The 16,831-nt window shown below is 56.2% G+C and overlaps 2 protein-coding genes across 3 annotated transcripts; both read right to left on the reverse strand.

Moving 5' to 3' along the window:
• Positions 1-2,557: 2,557 nt before the first annotated feature.
• Positions 2,558-8,060, reverse strand: LOC116546749 (surfeit locus protein 6). Of its 2 annotated transcripts, XM_032272923.1 has the most exons (5): positions 7,793-8,043; positions 6,236-6,445; positions 5,561-5,649; positions 4,085-4,297; positions 2,558-3,884 (listed from the first exon to the last, which is right to left on the reverse strand). In XM_032272923.1, exons 1-5 carry the CDS (start codon positions 7,884-7,886, stop codon positions 3,405-3,407), a joined length of 1,086 nt encoding a protein of 361 aa, XP_032128814.1. In that variant the 5' UTR covers positions 7,887-8,043; the 3' UTR covers positions 2,558-3,404. The 2 variants fall into 2 exon arrangements, with proteins under 2 accessions (XP_032128814.1, XP_032128815.1); XM_032272924.1 differs by lacking the exon at positions 2,558-3,884 and having other exon boundaries at positions 4,096-4,292; positions 5,557-5,649; positions 7,793-8,060.
• Positions 8,061-10,285: 2,225 nt separating this feature from the next.
• On the reverse strand, positions 10,286-16,459 carry LOC116546750 (mediator of RNA polymerase II transcription subunit 22-like). Its single transcript, XM_032272925.1, has 4 exons — positions 16,397-16,459; positions 15,404-15,550; positions 14,409-14,617; positions 10,286-12,027 (listed from the first exon to the last, which is right to left on the reverse strand). Exons 1-4 carry the CDS (start codon positions 16,457-16,459, stop codon positions 11,838-11,840), a joined length of 609 nt encoding a protein of 202 aa, XP_032128816.1. The 3' UTR covers positions 10,286-11,837.
• Between the last annotated feature and the right edge of the window lie 372 nt (positions 16,460-16,831).

Raw genomic sequence — 16,831 nt, forward strand, 5'->3', positions numbered from 1 at the left:
ATGAGGGCTGCTTCATCACCTCCAACTGTTTTATTAGAGTTTGACATAAGTGACTCCATTTTGGTACGGACAACATTCACAACTTTCCATGTGACTTCAGGACCCTGCACCCTGAGCTTTCCCCTGGCCATTTTGCAGGATGACTATCTATGAGTCTGAGTTCCTTGAGAGGTAGGACTGGGTCTCATTCCCTCCTGAAACTCACCTGGGACAGCGACGGCCCATGCCATCCATTGCTGAATGACTGCATCCACTCTCCCAGCCAGTGTGCCAGTCCCCACCGAGCCTTGCTCTCAACCTCCCTGGCTGGCATAGGTGCCTTGCACATCCAGTGTCACTAAAAGACTGCTGTGCTCTCCGCTTCCCCCACCTGCAGCCCTCACTGGCTCATCCAGCTGTCCTGTCTCTGCTCAGGATGAGATCATCCACCCACCCACCCCGCCCTGCCCCCGCCCCCCTCTCGGTCTCCATGGCCAGTTGATGGTAGTTCCCCCATGGTCTTTTCCGGAACCTCACTGGCCCCTTAGTTCACTATGACGACCTCACCTCTTGGGACTCCATGTGGACATCTTTCCCTCAAATACATCTACATTTGCCTGACAAAGAATGTGGTTTCAAGTTGGGTCCAGTACCTGGCTCCAAATTCCCTCGTCAGATTAAGGAAATCCCCTGAATTCCTAGCTTGCTAATTCTTATTATTATAAATGGTTGTTGGGTGACTTACTGAGTGCCTGTTCTGGAACCACTGAGATGGTCACATGGGTTTTACTCCTCTAACCTATTAATGTGAATTACACTCTTAGATACTCTGGCATTGGAACCGCTTTGCAATTCTCAATTAAATCCAGTGTGGCACTCTGCTAAACTTGGTTTATTATTATTGTTTAAAATGTTGACATCGCTATTTGGTGTGTAAGTTCCCTTCCCCTTACCTAGTTTTCTTCTTGTCTAGTCTTGCTATCAAAGTTAAATGTATGAAGTGTTCTGACTTGATTCTGTTAGAATTTGTCTAAGTCTGGAATTACCTGTTCTGTTTTCTGGAACTTCCCTGTAAAACTGTCTAGGGGAACATTACCTACTGACTCCATTTCATCAGTGGTTACAACCCAGGCTTTCTGTTGGTCAGTTTTGGAGATTTTTCTTCCATTTACTTTGAGTTGTACCAGCGTACATAGCACACTTAGTTTATCTTTGGCTCTTAAAAATACAGACACACATGCCGGGTGCAGTGGCTCACACCTGTAATCCCAGCGCTTTGGGAGGCCAAGGCAGGCGGATCACAAGGTCAAGAAATTGAGACCATCCTGGCCAACGTGGTGAGAAATCTTGTCTCTAATAAAAATACAAAACAGCTGGGCGTCGTTATGCACGCCTGTAGTCCCAGTTACTCTGGAGGCTAAGGCAGGAGAATCACTTGAACTTGGGAGGCAGAGGTTGCAGTGAGCCGAAATTGCACCACTGCACTCCAGACTGGCGACAGAGTTAGATTCGTCTCAAAAAAAAAAAAAAATAAAATGTAGAGACATACAGCACACGTGTGTCAACGGCACTATTTGTCTATCTGTAGACGCACATCATTTAGGGAACATGAGTTGTTTTTTGTGCAGGTTTAGCTCTGTTCCACAAATTTCTTCTTTTTGAGACAGAGTCTCACTGTCACCCAGGCTGGAGTGCAGTGGCGCAATCTCAGCTCACTACAACTTCCACCTCCCAGGTTCAAGCGATTCTCCTGCCTCAGCCTCCCCAGTAGCTGGGACTAAGGCACGCGCCACCACACCCGGCTAATATTTGTATTTTTAGTAGAGATGAGGTTTCACCATGTTGGCCAGGCTGGTCTCCAACTCCTGACCTCAAGTGATCTACCCACCTCCACCCCCTAAAGTGTTCGGATTTCAGGCGTGAGCCAGCAAGCCAGGCCATGCTTCACAAATGTTAATTACAGTATTTTCATTATCTTTTAGTCTCGAATATTTCTAACATCCATTAGGAATTTTTTACCTCATAGAGGTAACATAAGTATGTTTTAAAAATTCCAAATATGAAATTCTAAAAATTAAAAAAAGTTGTTTTTGAAATGGAGTTTCACTCTTCTTACCCGGGCTGGAGTGCAGTGGCGTGATCATGGCTCACTACTCCCTCTGCCTCCCAGATTCAAGCAATTCTCCTGTCCCAGCCTCCCGAGTAGCTTTGATTACAGGATTGCGCCACCATGCCTGGCTAATTTTTGTATTTTTAGTAGAGATGGAGTTTCTCCACGTTGGTCAGGCTGGTCTCGAACTCTCAATTTCAGGTGATCCACCCGCCTTGGCCTCCCAAAGTGCTGGGATTACAGATGTGATCTACCGCACCTGGCCTAGCTTAACATTGTTTTAATGACAATGGAATATGGCCAGATGATGACACTGACTCCTTGAAATATCTTAAGACTTCTTTTCTGGACAGAGTGGGTGGTGTTCCACATACACTTGGAAAGAAGTATTCTTTCAGATACTGCTGTGTCTGTCCCTTAGGTCGAGCTCACACGCATCTGACGTTTGATCTTTCAGCGCTTTTCCATCTCAGTCTACTGTCTCATCAGACACGCCAGCTCCCTTTCATTTACAATCTTTGTCTCATAGCCCGAGACCAAAGAATTTTATTTACAGCTTTATCTCCGTATACCACTAAAATTCACCTGAGTTGATTCAACCTGCATTCATCTGACTGCCTGTAGCTTTGGATTTAATTCTTCCATCCCACTTTCTGTCTTCCATTTGCCTCACACTCTCTAGTTTTATTCTCTTTTCCTTTGGGCCAATGCACCGGGCCCAACTCACATGCACAGACTCTGGGAAGGACAGCTCCCTCCCTCCCTCTAAATTCTGAGCAGTGAAGAAGAGAAAGGAATGAGACCCCCACAGGCAGAAGCCAAGAGAGGGGCGAGGAGCCGTGGCGTTCTGTCCCAGGATGCCCCATGCCCGGACATGCTCCTGCCACTCCCGAGTGCCAGGTGTCCCTACGCTACACCTCAGCGCCGTCCTTGTGAGCTGTGAGCTAAGGTGGCCTGGCAATAGAGGCCACCCTGTTCGGTGCTGTGGCTCCTGCGAACACAGGCAGGGAAGAGGCAGTGACTGCGCACCCCACCATCCCTCCTCCCTGACCCTGCAAACTTCGGGGAAGCTTTCAGGCCCGGGAAAGACCCGACCCCAGTCTGACTCACCCTTTCCCTGGGTCTGAAGGCCCCGGCCCCATTTTCAAGGATGACGCTGAAACATCCTCTCTCACACGGGAGACCTGAGCCCTCACAACTCAGCAGAGCACGACTCTGTCCCCTTCACACGGAGGGGCCGAGGTCCGCGGAGATCCTGGGATGAGCCACCATCAAGGACTCAGAGGGTCCCCTGGAGCCTCCCAGGCGGGAAGGCTCAGGCCAGGCCCGCGCGCTCCAGGTCCTGCGGCAGGATGCGGCCCTTCTTGCGGGCCTTGAGCAGGCGGCGCTCGGCGCGGGCCGCCTTCTTCCTGCGCAGGTTCTGCCGCCGCCGGTCCTGGCGCTGCTGCATCTTCTCCACCACGCGGGCCGTGCGCCTCTCCCACCCGCGCTGCCGCTGCGCCCTGCGCTTCTCCTTGCGCTTCAGGGCCTCCTGCAGCAGGCGCTCGTCGTCACGGATCTTCACGCCCTCCGCCTTGTACAGGAGGTTGGTCCACTTCATCTTGGCCTCCAGCTCCTGCGCCTTCCCCTCATCCTGGCCGCGCAGCTCGTCCAGCCGGCCCCGCCGCGCCTGCAGGCGCTCCAGCAGCTGCCGGTAGTTCCTCCCGGTCAGCGGCGTGAGGTTCCCCTTCACCCTCCGCCTCTTCTCCTTCCTGCGCTGCGCCCTGCTGGCCGGCTCGTCCTCACTCACCTCCACCTGGGAAGGCGATACGACGTCAGCTCACGCCAGCCCCGCACTCGGGCCCCAGCCCTGGCCAGCACCCCAAGGGACCTGCGCTGTCCCTGTCGCCACCTTACAGACGTGACGGGGCCTGTGGGGAGGTCACGAAGCTAACAAAGGGCAACGCTGAGGCCTGAGGCGGACCCGGCCCACCCGAGGCCCCAGCTCCCACGCACCTTATTGAAGATCAGCCCCGGCGGCTCCCGAGGCTCCCTGCCGGTCCCCTCTGGGACGGGCTCCACTGGCTCCTGGGCCTCCGCGGCCTCCTCAGCCTTCCTGGCCTTCTCTTTCGCCCGCAGCTCCTTTCGCTTCCTCTTCTTCCGGTCCCGTTCCTGCTTTCTCCGCTGCCTTTTCTCCAGGGCAGCAGGGGACAGCGCCTTGGCACTGCCCTGTGGGAAACAGGCACTCGCTCATTAAAGTTCTCTCGACCCCGGGGTCCCCTAGCCTGGCCCATGGTTGACAGGAATCAGGGCTGGAAGACAGGTGAGGAAATCCTCACGTCGAACAAGGGGCCCACTGAGTTCAGAGTTCCACAACGGGATGGTGCTCCCCAAAATGCAAACGACCCCAAAAGGGAGAAGGGACGCCCAAAATTAAGAATCACAGCTTCCGGGCCGGGCACGGTGGCTCAAGCCTGTAATCCCAGCACTTTGGGAGGCCGAGGCGGGTAGATCACAAGGTCAAGAGATCGAGACCATCCTGGTCAACATGTTGAAACCCTGTCTCTACTAAAAAAAATACAAAACATTAGCTGGGCATGGTGGTGCGTGCCTGTAATCCCAGCTACTCAGGAGGTTGAGGCAGGAGAATTGCCTGAACCGAGGAGGCGGAGGTTGTGGTGAGCCGAGATCGCGCCATTGCACTCCAGCCTGGGTAACAACAGTGAAACTCCGTCTCAAAAAAAAAAAGAATCACAGCTTCCAATTCCCAGGCAGTTACCACGTGCCAGGATATGTTACGAACAGGGTTTCACCTGTCACACAGTGTTTTATGGATGAGCAGGGTCAAGACCACTGCCTAGAACTTGGAGTTGGGGTCTGAACACCCGGGCACCTGTCCCGACCCCTACCCGCTCTGCTCATGAGGTCTCCAGACGAAGCTCTCCCCAGTGGCCGTTCCCATCCCCGGGCCAACAAGAGCACCACACCAGCCTGAACGAGACCTGTGCTACAAGAATGGGGGCCGCGAGCCTCTCAGGAACCACACACGGTACCTCGGGATGGCAGAGAAGAGAAGTGGGGACTGTCCCCCACACAGCACGAGGCTTTAAGGAAGGGCCCCAGGGAAAAGGTGGGTAGGGGCCGACACCACCACTCAGCACAAAGAGCCACACCGGCACTTCCTGTGCCTGGACACTCAGCTCGCGTCCCTCTCAACTCATGGGACAGTCACAACATTCAGAGAAACAGACACAGGACGTGCCCATCCCAGTGTCGTGCTCAGCAAAGGTAGTGTCCCAGAAGGAAGGAGGCTGATGACGCCAGGGACTGAGGTTCTCCAAGAAACTAGGAACTGCTCTCCCCGGGCCCAGCTGCCGGGCCCAGGCAGGGTCACTGCAGAGGGAGAACAGGGGTGCAACTACTGCTGACAGCCGACCCCAGGGAGAACACAGGCAGGGCAGAGACAGCACTCCAGCACTCGTGCCTGCCTACCTGGCCCCGGGCCTCCTGGATCTTCTCATGCAGTCGCTGTCGAAGAACATCCAGGGCAAACACAGACTCAGGCTCTGTGGCCAGGCCACCTGCAGGGAAGGAGCCAGGACTGCAGGGGGCGCTCTCTCACCCTTCCCCTCCCTCCTTAGGGCCCAGCACCCCTGTCCCACTGTGGCCACTCATGGATCTGCAGGACAATTCCCGTAAATTCTACGCCACCACTTCCACCTGGACCGGTTCCTACACCATCCTCCAGGATAGGAAACTGAGTGCCTCTCGAGGTAGGTCAATGTGCTGAGAAAACACTTCCTAGGGCACAAGCCAAACACCTCCTCCAAATTCTGCAGCCTGAGCCCCCCCTGAACAAGTTGGCTCTCATGACACCCCTGCAGAGACCTGAGGGCAGTGCAGCTCTTTAAGCCAAGCTGCTCCAGGTGCTCAGAGAGACACAGCATCACCCCTTGCCATCGTGCCCACCATGTGGCCTGGAACGCCGTGCAGTTCCTCCAGTCCCATCCAGTCCCATCCACGCTAGTGCGCCTGTGAGCTTCACTCTTGGGGAATTCTCCTGCTATCCCTGTGGGCCTGACTGCTTTTTTTTTTTTAAGAGCAGAAGGGACCAAGCCCAAGCCAGCCCCGCCCTGCACAGAAGCAACACGGCCTGAAGTCTCTCACCTGCAGGGGTCTCGGTGGAGCTGGAAGCCGTAGCCACTTCCCCTTCCACTGCCTCAGGCCTCCTAGCCCCAGAGGCTGCTGGAGACTTCTCCCCCAAGGACTTGGCCTTGTGCTCAGAAGCCTTCTCTTCTCGCTCCCGGAATTTCTTTTGTGTTTTCTTCCTTTTCTTTTTTGGGGGCCCTGCAATTTCTGAGCCTTGAGTTTTGCCAGCTAAAATGTAAAATGAGAAAGAGTCGCCGTCCCAATCCCGTGGCCCATTCAACAGGCGGGAAAGGCTCCCCAGGGCTTTGATCCCAGGAGGAGGCAGAAAGAGGATCAGGACTGGGGGCCAGAGACACTGACCCCAGAGCTCAGAACCACAACCCTGATCCAGCTGTTCTGCTTGTGAGAATTCACGCACAAAGACTAGGCCTCAAGGACGTTCATCACATTATTTGAGTGAAAAATTAAGAAAACCTGAATATCCACCTCCACCAATAATTTCTGGCCCTGCTTCACAACAAGCTACTATGTGGACGAGGGCATTCATTTTAGTGGCTGGGGGTGATGTTTACATTTTAAATGGAAGAAATCAGTATGTGAAGTAGGAACTGAATCGTTTTAATAAACGAAAAAAACGTTTTAAAAACTTCGAGAAAGACAGACCAAAGACGTACTGAGTAAGAAGAAAACTCACTTAAGTTTTTGGATTTGCTATAACCAATATTTTGTCCTTGAATAAAAAGAAAATCCCGTTTTACCTCTGGTGGTTCCAAAGACCCTGCTGCTCTCCCCTCCTCCTGGGCCCAGACAGCACTGACAAGTCCCCGCTGTCTGCTTCCCCATCCGATTATCTACTTCCCTTGCGCAGCCTGGTCACTAAGCCATGAGAATCCTAGCGCAGAAGCCCTCTGCCGTCCTCCGCCTCCCCACACCGCACCATGCCCGGAATGAATGAAGGGGCTAAAGGCTAAAAGGGCCTTTTCCCTCTGACTGACCGTTACTCCTGTCTTCCCGCCCCGTGCGGAAGCAGTGAGTTAGTTCAGGACACCAGCAGCCGAGATCCTGCCCTGCAAGGTGGCCTCCTCTGAATCCTAGCCGTGCTTCCAGCCGCACGGGCAGGCGGCACCGAATTCCACGGACCCCCGGGATGGCAGTTTCTCCCTGATACCCGTAACAAATAAGGGAAACCGGCTGGGCGCAGTGGCTCACGGCTGTAATCCCAGCACTTTGGGAGGCCGAGGGGGGCGGATCACTCGAGGCCAGGAGTTCGAGACCAGCCTGGGCAACATGGCGAAACCCCGTCACTACTAAAAATACAAAAATTAGCCTGCGTGGTGGAGTGCGCCTGTATTCCCAGCTACTCGGGAGGCTGAGGCAGGAGAATTGCTTGAACCTGGGAGTAGGAGGTTGCCATGAGCCCAGATCGCGCCACTGCACTCCAGCCTGGGCGACACAGCGAGATTCCGTCTCAAAAAAAAAAAAAAAAAAGGGAAACGGCGGTAGTTTCACACGTCTACACCGACCCCGGCCGCGCCCCCGCTTCGCAGGCCCCCCAGTCCCGGCCCTGCGCATTACCCCGCGTGCGCGCCTGCGGCTGCGGGCCCGACTGGACGCAGATCTTCCTGGCCAGGCTCTGCAGGTAGGCGTCCTTGGCGAGCAGAGAGGCCATCGCTGAGGTCGGGGCAGTCCACGACTCACACCGTCCCCGCGGCGCCTGCGACCCTCACCCACCGCGCCGGAAACCACCACGCCTGCAGGTGACGCCAGACGAGCGCCGAGCCGCCAGACGAGAGCTCGATTAGTCAGGCCTGGCTCCGCCGGAAGCGGCGCGCGGGGCGGGGCGCACAGCATTGTGGGCGGAGGGCAGCCGACCTCCGCGCGGAGTCGGAGCAGTCCGAGACCCGGATTTCCGGCCTCGGGGCCTCAGTCTCCTGGGCCTCGCACGGGTCCCTGCGCTCCCCTCACCCCCACCCCCGGCACAGCAGGCGCTCTGGGGTAGGGGCGAAATAAATGAATGACCAGCAGTATATTCATTCATTCCTTAAGGGGCCTCAGGTCTCAGGCGGACCCGGACTGAACGCCCGGCACGTGGCAGGCCTTAGGTTCAGTCCCACCGGACACAAGCCGCGTCTCACACACAGGGGTTCTCGGCCAGTGTCTGCCGTATAGGTAACTGATAAACCGGGCAAGCGTGTGACCGTCAGGTGAGGGGAGCGCCAAGGAAAGCCCCAGGGGAAAGGGAGAAGTGTTGGGTGGGAGGGCGCCAGCCCGTTCAAGGAAGACCCCTGGGCAATGTTTTGCTCTGAAAAATACTACACACCACTATTTTTAACACAGGACGTGGCCTTCGTAAGAACTCACCAGGGACAAGAGACAGGAGAAGTCATGGCCTGAGGCTTGGGACCCCCATACCCCAGTTTCTGCACAGGAAAATTACAGGCTCGTTAAGGACCCAGAGCCCCTTCCGGGGCAACCCTGTTGGTGAAGGGAGAACTTGAAGTCTTAAATTACAATTAAAAAGGTGGCTGCTAATATGTGTACACTAGAAACAGTAAGAACTAAACTTTCTTCCCCTAACTTCTGCCACGAGGCGAGTTAAAACATTTTTTTTGGCGGGGCACAGTGGCTCATGCCTGTAATCCCAGTACTTTGGGAGGCCAAGGCAGCAGGATCACTTGAGCCCAAGAGATGGAGACCAGCCTGGGCAACACAGTGAGACCCTATCCCTCCAAAAAAATTTTAAAATTAGCTGAACGCGGTGGCCTGCCCCTGTACTCCCAACTACTCAGGAGGCTGAGAAGAGAGGATCACTTGAACCCGGGAGCTGGAGGTTTCAGTGAGCCAAGATCATGCCACTGCATTCTAGCCTGGAGTGCCAGGCTGTCTCAAAAAATAATTTTTTTCACTTTTAAAAAAGCTAGTCAAATTTAGCAGTGGGGGGCGGGTTGTATGCCAACTACAGTGACACTAAGGTTAGTAGGTTCTGACATCCCACTGCCATTCAGACCAGCCTAGAGGTCATGCTTCATGGAGGATGGGCGTGACACTGCAGATGACTTCCCTGTACTGCTGGGCATCTTAACCCATCACCTACTGAGTTCGGAATGGGTATCTGATCCCCTCTGCCTCATCTCTTCCTATCATCAGAACTCTCAGTTAAAGCAGCTCAATCCTTCCAGGTGCTTGGGTCAGACTCTGAAACCACTGACTCCTCTCTTATTCCCACATCCAATGCTTCAGCAAATCCTATCAGCCGTGCATTCAGAACACCTCAAGAACCCAACTAGACCCACTCCCATCTCACCACCACTCTGATCCTGTTTTTATTTTTTGAGACGGGGAGTCTCACTCTTTTGCCCAGGATGGAGTGCAGTGATGTGATCTTGGCTCACTGCAACTTCCACCTCCTGGGTTCAAGCGATTCTCCTGCCTCAGCCTCTTGAATAGTGGGACTACAGGTGCGTGCCACCACGCCTGGCTAATTTCTGTATTTTTTTTTAATTAGAGACGGGGTTTTACCATATTGCCCAGATTGGTCTCAAACTCCTCACCTCAAGTGATCCGCCCACCTTGGCCTCCCAAAGTGTTGGAATTACAGGCGTGAGCCACCCCGCCTGGCCTGGTCCTGTTTTAGATTTTAAGACTATCCGAAATAACAACCAAATACAATGCAAAATAAAAACAGGCATTAAAAAAAACTACTTTTGGAACAACAGAAGAAATCTATGGCCAGATTCCAGAGGATATGGAGTCATTCACTTTGGTTGTGGTGATGGTAGGACAGTGTGCTCAGAGGCAAACTGACAAGTGCTTCCATAGGTTCAAATCCGCTCAAAAGAAAAAGCTTGGGATAAAAGAGTACCATAGACTGGGGATTGGCCAGGGCATAGCAACATGGAGGCCGCTGGAGACCTTAATAGGTGTAGTTTTGCTGGAGTCATGGAGACAAACCTGTCTGACGTAGGCTTGAGGGAGAACTGCAGATAGACATGTCAGTTGCTTCCCTGTGGCGTTCTGCTGCCAAGGGCCATGAGCGGGAAAGGAAAAGGGTCAGGAGAGCGGCTTGGCTTTAAGAAGGGAGAAAGAACTTTATTTTCACATGGGAATGATGGTACTGGCCAAGCAGAAAGCAAAGCTGATGGCATAAGGTCTTAGTGCTCAGGTTTTCAGAAACAGGACAAGTGGGGTCCCACCAAAGTCTGGCCTGCTCCTTCCGGGCTTTCCGTTCGTATATGCTTCCATCTGGTTGTACTCTTTTTGCTCCTTAGTGGTTAAGTACAAGGCATTTCCACAACTAAAACAGTGCAGGAAGACATCACCAGACTTCTCAAAGGGGAAATTCTCCCTCAGAGGGGAAGCAACTTCCCTAGGACACCCCAGAAGCCAGGCCCAGAGTCGGGGCTGGGCCTCAGGCTCCTGTCCGTCTGGTGCCTTCTGCTTGGCTGCGGGGTCCTCTCGTCCAGGTGGTGACGGGTCAGCTGTGTCCTTGCCTGTCCACAAGGCTGGACCCTGGGCTGTCACCTCATTCATACATCGGGGAAGATGATGGTCTCCCCCGTGAGAAGCAGCAGCACATGGATGGTGGTGGAGGAAGTGAGGGAGGCAGGAGTTAGGGGCAGGTGTGCCCCCCCACACTTCCTGCCCAGTGCTGTGATTTCTGCATTTCTAAGGTGAGCCTGGCACGGAGACACCAGATCTAGAGTTCAATCAGGGTTCTGCCACTTCACTTTCTATCTCTGTAGCCACGGGTACACCTGACCCCTTCTAAGTCCATATTCTCTCCTCTCTGAAATGCTGGCACCAGGAGCACCGGCTCGGGTGGCAGTGAGGATGAGATGCCATGACAAGCACCGGTGATTGGATGTGCAATGATGCAGCAGGTCCATTCACTGAATACTGGGGACCTACCAGGTGGTGCTGGGGAGAGGGTGACCTCGGGCCAGGCTGTCCAGGCAGAGCTGAGGAGCTGCTGCTCGGACAGCTGCTGGGAGACTGAGCGTGGTTCTGGACTGACGAGGAATGAGGAAGAAACAGGAGCAATGCAAAAGGGTGGCGGTGTTTTAATCAAGTCTCCTTACAGAGGCAGAGGTAGGAATGAGTCCCACCTAGCTTCCATATGCGGGGGCAACCCCTCTCATACGGCCGTGCCTTAACACTCAGCTACGGTGCTAACATGTGCAGCTCAGGGCAAGCAGCAGCAGGTGGGGCTCCCCACAGGAACCCCGGCCTGCCCAACAGTCTGCTTGGAGCCCCTACCAACTCTAACAACAGGCTCAAGTTGGGGCTCCCCCATATCAGGCACCCTCCTGCCCCACTGCTGAGGTCCCCAACAGGCCAGACCTATGTTGGAAACCTTCTACCTGGGCGGCCAGAAAGACAGCAAAAAGAGATGATGACTCAGGGAATGATGGGCTGTTCAGAAACGGCTAGGAAACCACTTTCCCAACCATCCTGGCTGGACCGGTCCTGGGCTAACGAGCTTCGCAAGGAAGTCCCAGTGGCTCTGGGGTCCTGAAGTCCCCAAATGGGAACCTAGGCTGAATAAAGAAGCAAGCCTGTGGCAGCATCCAGAGGGAGAACTCAGGTTTTGTTCCTGACAACGAAGGGTGGCCCCAGAGGCTCAGGCGTGCTCAGTGGGGCCGGGGCCACCGGCATGGGAATGGGCAGGGGCTGCCGCCTGCAGGGGGCCAGCACTGGGCTCCGGGGACGCCAGCAGAGGGGCCGAGAGGCCATCGGCCGAGTCTGTGTCGAGGTCCAGCCTCCCGTAAGCTTCGCACAGAGGCAGGTCATTAGCTTCGCAAAGGCTTGAGCTTTTCCACCACCAGAAACCCCAGGGAGACAGGAGCAGGCAGAGAGGAAAGCCGGGGAGGGGAAAGCAAGACAGAAGCGGAGTTAAGAAAACGCGACCGCACCCAGACCTGCCTTTCCCTTTGTCTACTCCTGCTCCATCTGGCCGAGTCGGCAGGCCTGGCAGAGAGAGGGGCCGGTGCTGAGATCCACCCTAGCATCCTTCAAGGAAGAAGCCACCCTGGCCCAGCCACCTATAGCTGTGTGACCTCAGCAGGCTCTTCCTGCCCAGCCTCCACATGGGCCTGTCCTAACCCCTGCCTCCCAGCTGGTGCTGGTCCCCTCCCTCCTCTTGCAAGAAGCTGTCAGCCTGGCGGCCCTCCCTCCTCCCTGACTGCAGAAACCAGGGTCACTACACTGCAGAGAGCTCTCTGAGGGCGGACTCTGTCTTCTGAGTCTGTCCCTGTCTGACACAGCCTGAAGGGGGCGAAGTTGGAAACACAGGCCCTGGCACTTCCCTGTAGCTCCATCAGCCAGGTGGCCTCCAGCAGGTGTCCCCAGCTTTAACAGGGGAATACTCAGGGCGGCCAAGATGCAGGTGAGGGGCACAGCTAGCCCTTCCCATGCCCGCAGCTGTGATGGTCCACGCCCGCCTCCTTCTAACCTGCAGGCAGGGGCCCTGGCTTTCCCACATCCTGCCTCCCTTGCTCCTGCCCTTGTTCAGTCTCAGAACCGTCCTGGGCACACGGTAGCATCCCGAGGAGAGTGGAGAAGGAGAGGCAGAGCCAGAAAGAGCAAATAACCAGCGAAGAGTGGACAGGCAGACCCGGAGGGGCAGCTCATGCGGGGCGGGGTGGGGAGCGCAGTGCCCTTTGGGGCACCAGCAAGCAGGGGCCTAGGAAACTCCTCCCAGCCCTGGCTGCTTAAAGGCGACGTACAGAGAAGGGGCAACTGCCTCTGCACAGGAGCTGCGCCGGGGGTGCTGGTGTGGACAGGATGCCTGCCGGAGGGGACACAGGCTGGCCTGGAAGCCCCTATGGATGAAGCCGAGGGACTGTTGGGGAGGGCGTGGGAAGCCTGGCGCATCTGTCCTGGGTTTGCACCCTACTCTGCTGCAGGGCTGTGGGCAGGTCCCCTCCCTCCCCACTCCAGGGCACGGCAGGCTGAATTTCGGTCTCACAGCTGCTCTGTCCAGGGGCCCTCGGGATAGTGGCTACCGCAAGAGACAAACGGAACAGTGGTGGAAGGATACGCCAGGAAGGGGCTCACACACCCGAGGGCTCCTCTCGGCCACCCTGCTGTGTAGGAAACGCTGTCTCCTGTCTGCTGAGTTAACGAGTACTGGGGACCAAAAATTCTCCCCACGACGCCCTGGAAAACCTTAGAACTGCTGCAGCCGGGCAGTGCCACTGAGCGCAGGGCAGGGAAACCAAGCCCCAGGCCACACTGGCTCTAGACGTCTGTGGCTCCCAGCGTGGCCACTGGGCAAAAAGGGGCATTTTGAGTCCACCACCAGGAAGCAAAATTTTGTCCAGGAGAAGGAACAAGACGGACACGGACTCTGCATCTGCCGGACTGAATCTCCCTTTTCTAAGCTAATGGGGGCAGAGAGGAAGGCCTCCCTGTCTCAGCCTAAGATTCCCCCTAGGTAAAAAACCCGTGGACTCTGATTTCTCAGACCCTGCCAGCTCAAAAGGTTTCAGGTTTCTGGCTTCTTACACGGCCCCAAGAGGGTCTGGATGATGGGTTTGACCCTTCTGCATCCCTGGGGCCCAGCATGGGCCTGGCACGCAGGCCGGCTCCAGCTCCGTGGGTAAGGCTGAGCGGGTCAGAAATCGGAACTCCAACAGCTTTCAAGGCCATTCCCTGCCTGGGCTTGGTCCCCCACCGTCCCATGACTGTCCCTGCCTCCACACTGGGGTTTGGCGACATCCGCATGGAACTGCATCCCTGATGCCCTGGACATAGGGATGGACTCGAGTGCCCAGGAGGGGCTGGCCCAGCCTTGGCCAAAATCTCTGAATATGGATTCAGACGCTAACAGGCGCACCACTGGTCCAGAGGCACTGCCTGAGGAGGGAGCCTCTCAGGAAGACCCTGCAGCGGATGCCGGCCAGGCCCTCCCTTCTCCAGACTCGGCCTGTCCAACTGGCGTGAGTCCTGCGGCTCTCATCAGGCTGCACTGCGGGAAAGGCCAGGGCCCCAGCAGATGCTCGTGAATTGTCTGTCGACCAAACGCTCTGGCCAGGAGCTCTGCTCTGAAACCCAGGCACAGCTCCACTGCCAAGAGCAGCAAGGGTTTGAAAAAGCAGAAGACCCTTGAGAGTCAGGGCGGCCTTGCCTGCTGGCCAGGCCCAGGTAGGCAGGCTCCCACTCTGCACGGGGAGTCCGGCACTATTTGTACCTGGACGAGTAATACTCCTCCTCCAGCTCGTAGAGGTCAATGGAGATCTCGTCCCGCAGCGTGATGAGCTTCCGGTCGCACTCCTCCTGCAGCGCGCGCAGCTGCTGGTTGCGCTGGTCGATGGCCTCGTTCACGGAGGGGAAGTCGTTGAGGATCAGGAACTGCTTGAGGTCGGACACCAGCTTCATCAGGGACTCACCGGCTCGGACCTGTGGCCATCAGAACCAGGGTGGGCACAGGGTGAAGGGGGACGGCAGCCCTGCCCGCAGGTGGCTGATGCCGGGCAAGTGATGGCCTCTCTGGAGCCTCTGCTTCGTTGCAGAGTGGGACTCTGTCCCTGACCTGCACAGGTTCAGTTGTGAGAATTAAGTGAGAAAACTGGGATGGCAGCTCCGGAGGGCAGGCCCTCCCCTCCCCTCAGCCTCTGGCTTCCACTCTCGCAGGACGCAGGTGCACGCTCCGCTCATTACGAACGCAAACCCCACAGATAAAACTGCAATCCCTCTTGCCTCCTGCCCCCGGGTAGGGGTAGCACAGCTGCCAGCTAGGCAGGGCTCCTGGGGGACTTTTCCCCCCGCATTTTCTGCCTCGGACGTGAAGCTGCAGGAGTATCTGCTGTCTGTGTTTCTCCTGTGGTCCGAGGGAATCCAGTGGTGCCTATGGTTCCATTCGGCTGTTTGCCCTTTCACTCCCAGCTCACCTTAGCAGCTCGTGAGTTAGCAGGAAGGGCTGCCCTCTTCCTGGCACCTGCACAGCTACAGGACGGCGTGGCTGGCTCTCTGCCTGCCTTCCTCCAGGTGCCCCACCTGCGGTCAGTCTCCTGGGAAATTTGCCCCCACCTCACTCTTTAAAGCATCTCTACATTCGCCTCCTTCTGCTCCTTCTCGGGGGAAGAGCAGACCAGCCCCAGAGCCCCCTACCCTCCACCCAGGAAATCCCAGCGGGCACCGATGCTCCTGGAGCCTGGGCTGTGCCCTCCAACCCTGGCCACTCACGATGTTGGCGGCTCGCACGTGCATCTCGTAATTGTCCTGTTCACCTTGAGTGGCCCGTGACACCTGCGTCTCGTCCTCAATCTGGGGGCAAACAAGAAAACCTGGAATCAACCCAGCCACGGTGTCCCACCCCTGGCTCGGCCCGGCCTAGCTGATGGTATCTATTATCTCTGCCCGGGATGCCCACACTAGCCACGACCTGTCTGTGGTGCCTTCTACAGACCTGAGCACTATCAGCCAAACCCCTGGCAAGGTTCAATTCCACCCTCTCTGGTTCTGGCCATGGGAGACAACGGGCACCTTGCTCAAGACAGACGGAGGCCGACCCACGCCGCTTCCCGTGCTCGGTGCAGGGACGGGGTCTTAGCTGGGCCGGGTCTTTCCAGGCTGTGGGAGCCCTGTTTGGTAGGAACTGTCCTCACTTGCTTGGTATTTGGTAAACCGTTAGATGGATGAGTGAAGGGATGATGTATTTTTTCTTTCAGCGACCATTTCCTGATCACTTCCCATGTGCCAGCACTGTGTCACACATTTGACCACCATTAGCCCATGACAGTCTCACAGAAGCCTGGCCTGCCACCCCTGGTTAATAGGTGGGCAAGTGAGGCTGGGACAACCTGTGCAGTCAAGGAGTCTCAGACAGTGAACAGAGGGGCCAGGAGCCCAGCCAGTGCATTCGGCTAACCTGGACGGGGCCTCCCAGTGGGCCTTTTGAGGGCTCAGCTCGGGGTGGGTGTCAGGTACCCTCAGTAGTTAAGAGCCAGACTAAGTGGGTTCAAATCCTGGCTCAGCCAGTTATTAGCTGAGTGAGCTTGGGCAAGTCACTAAGTCTCCGAGGCCTGGGTTTCCTCCTAAAATGGAGAGGACAATGGTGCCCACCTCAGAGTCCACATGAAGAGTCGGCAGAACGGGCACAGACAGCCACACCACGTGGCTTGACACATGGCAAGCACAAAGTACACGCTGGCTTCCAGGCTGACCATCACTGCTTACCGAGCCTGCCAGGTCTGCAGCAGCCAGACGGGATACAGCCCAATCCGGTGCAGCTGCAGCCATCAGCAGGCTTGCAGGCCCAGTGCTGCCTCCAGGGGCCTGTCTCCTGCTCACTGGCTCTGTGCCAAGCCCCAAGGTAATTGTTTAACACAGGTAAACTCACCAAGGCGGGACCCCACCATGCAGGAGAAACGGAGGCACTAAAAAGTGAAATCTCCAAACCCACATGGATGCGGGGCCCGGCAGGCCAGCAAGAGTCCCCGCACTGCTTTGCAGGACGTGCTATTACCTGGTTGATTTCTCTGCGGCTGACCGGCTCCCTGTGCGCTGGGCGCTTCCTGCCTGGAACACCATTCACTCACGCTGCTCAGTCCCTGGCCTCTCCTGTCTCCACCCCTCCCCAGACCCTGCTTCCCTTTGTGCTACCCCCCACGC

This window comes from Sapajus apella, unplaced genomic scaffold, assembly GCF_009761245.1.
Source record: "Sapajus apella isolate SASKATOON/1434 unplaced genomic scaffold, GSC_monkey_1.0 scaffold1318, whole genome shotgun sequence".
Taxonomy (NCBI): domain Eukaryota; kingdom Metazoa; phylum Chordata; class Mammalia; order Primates; family Cebidae; genus Sapajus; species Sapajus apella.

Coding starts and splice junctions, on each gene's coding strand:
- LOC116546750 (XM_032272925.1), bottom strand. CDS start 16,459: ATGGCTGCAGCTGCACCGGATTGGGCTGTATCCCGTCTGGCTGCTGCA. Junction 14,618..15,403: donor ACGTGCGAGCCGCCAACATC/GTGAGTGGCCAG, acceptor TGATGGCCACAG/GTCCGAGCCGGTGAGTCCCT. Junction 12,028..14,408: donor GAGGAGTATTACTCGTCCAG/GTACAAATAGTG, acceptor GTGGTGGAAAAG/CTCAAGCCTTTGCGAAGCTA.
- LOC116546749 (XM_032272923.1), bottom strand. CDS start 7,886: ATGGCCTCTCTGCTCGCCAAGGACGCCTACCTGCAGAGCCTGGCCAGG. Junction 6,446..7,792: donor GCCGCAGGCGCGCACGCGGG/GTAATGCGCAGG, acceptor TTTACATTTTAG/CTGGCAAAACTCAAGGCTCA. Junction 5,650..6,235: donor CTCCACCGAGACCCCTGCAG/GTGAGAGACTTC, acceptor CCTTCCCTGCAG/GTGGCCTGGCCACAGAGCCT.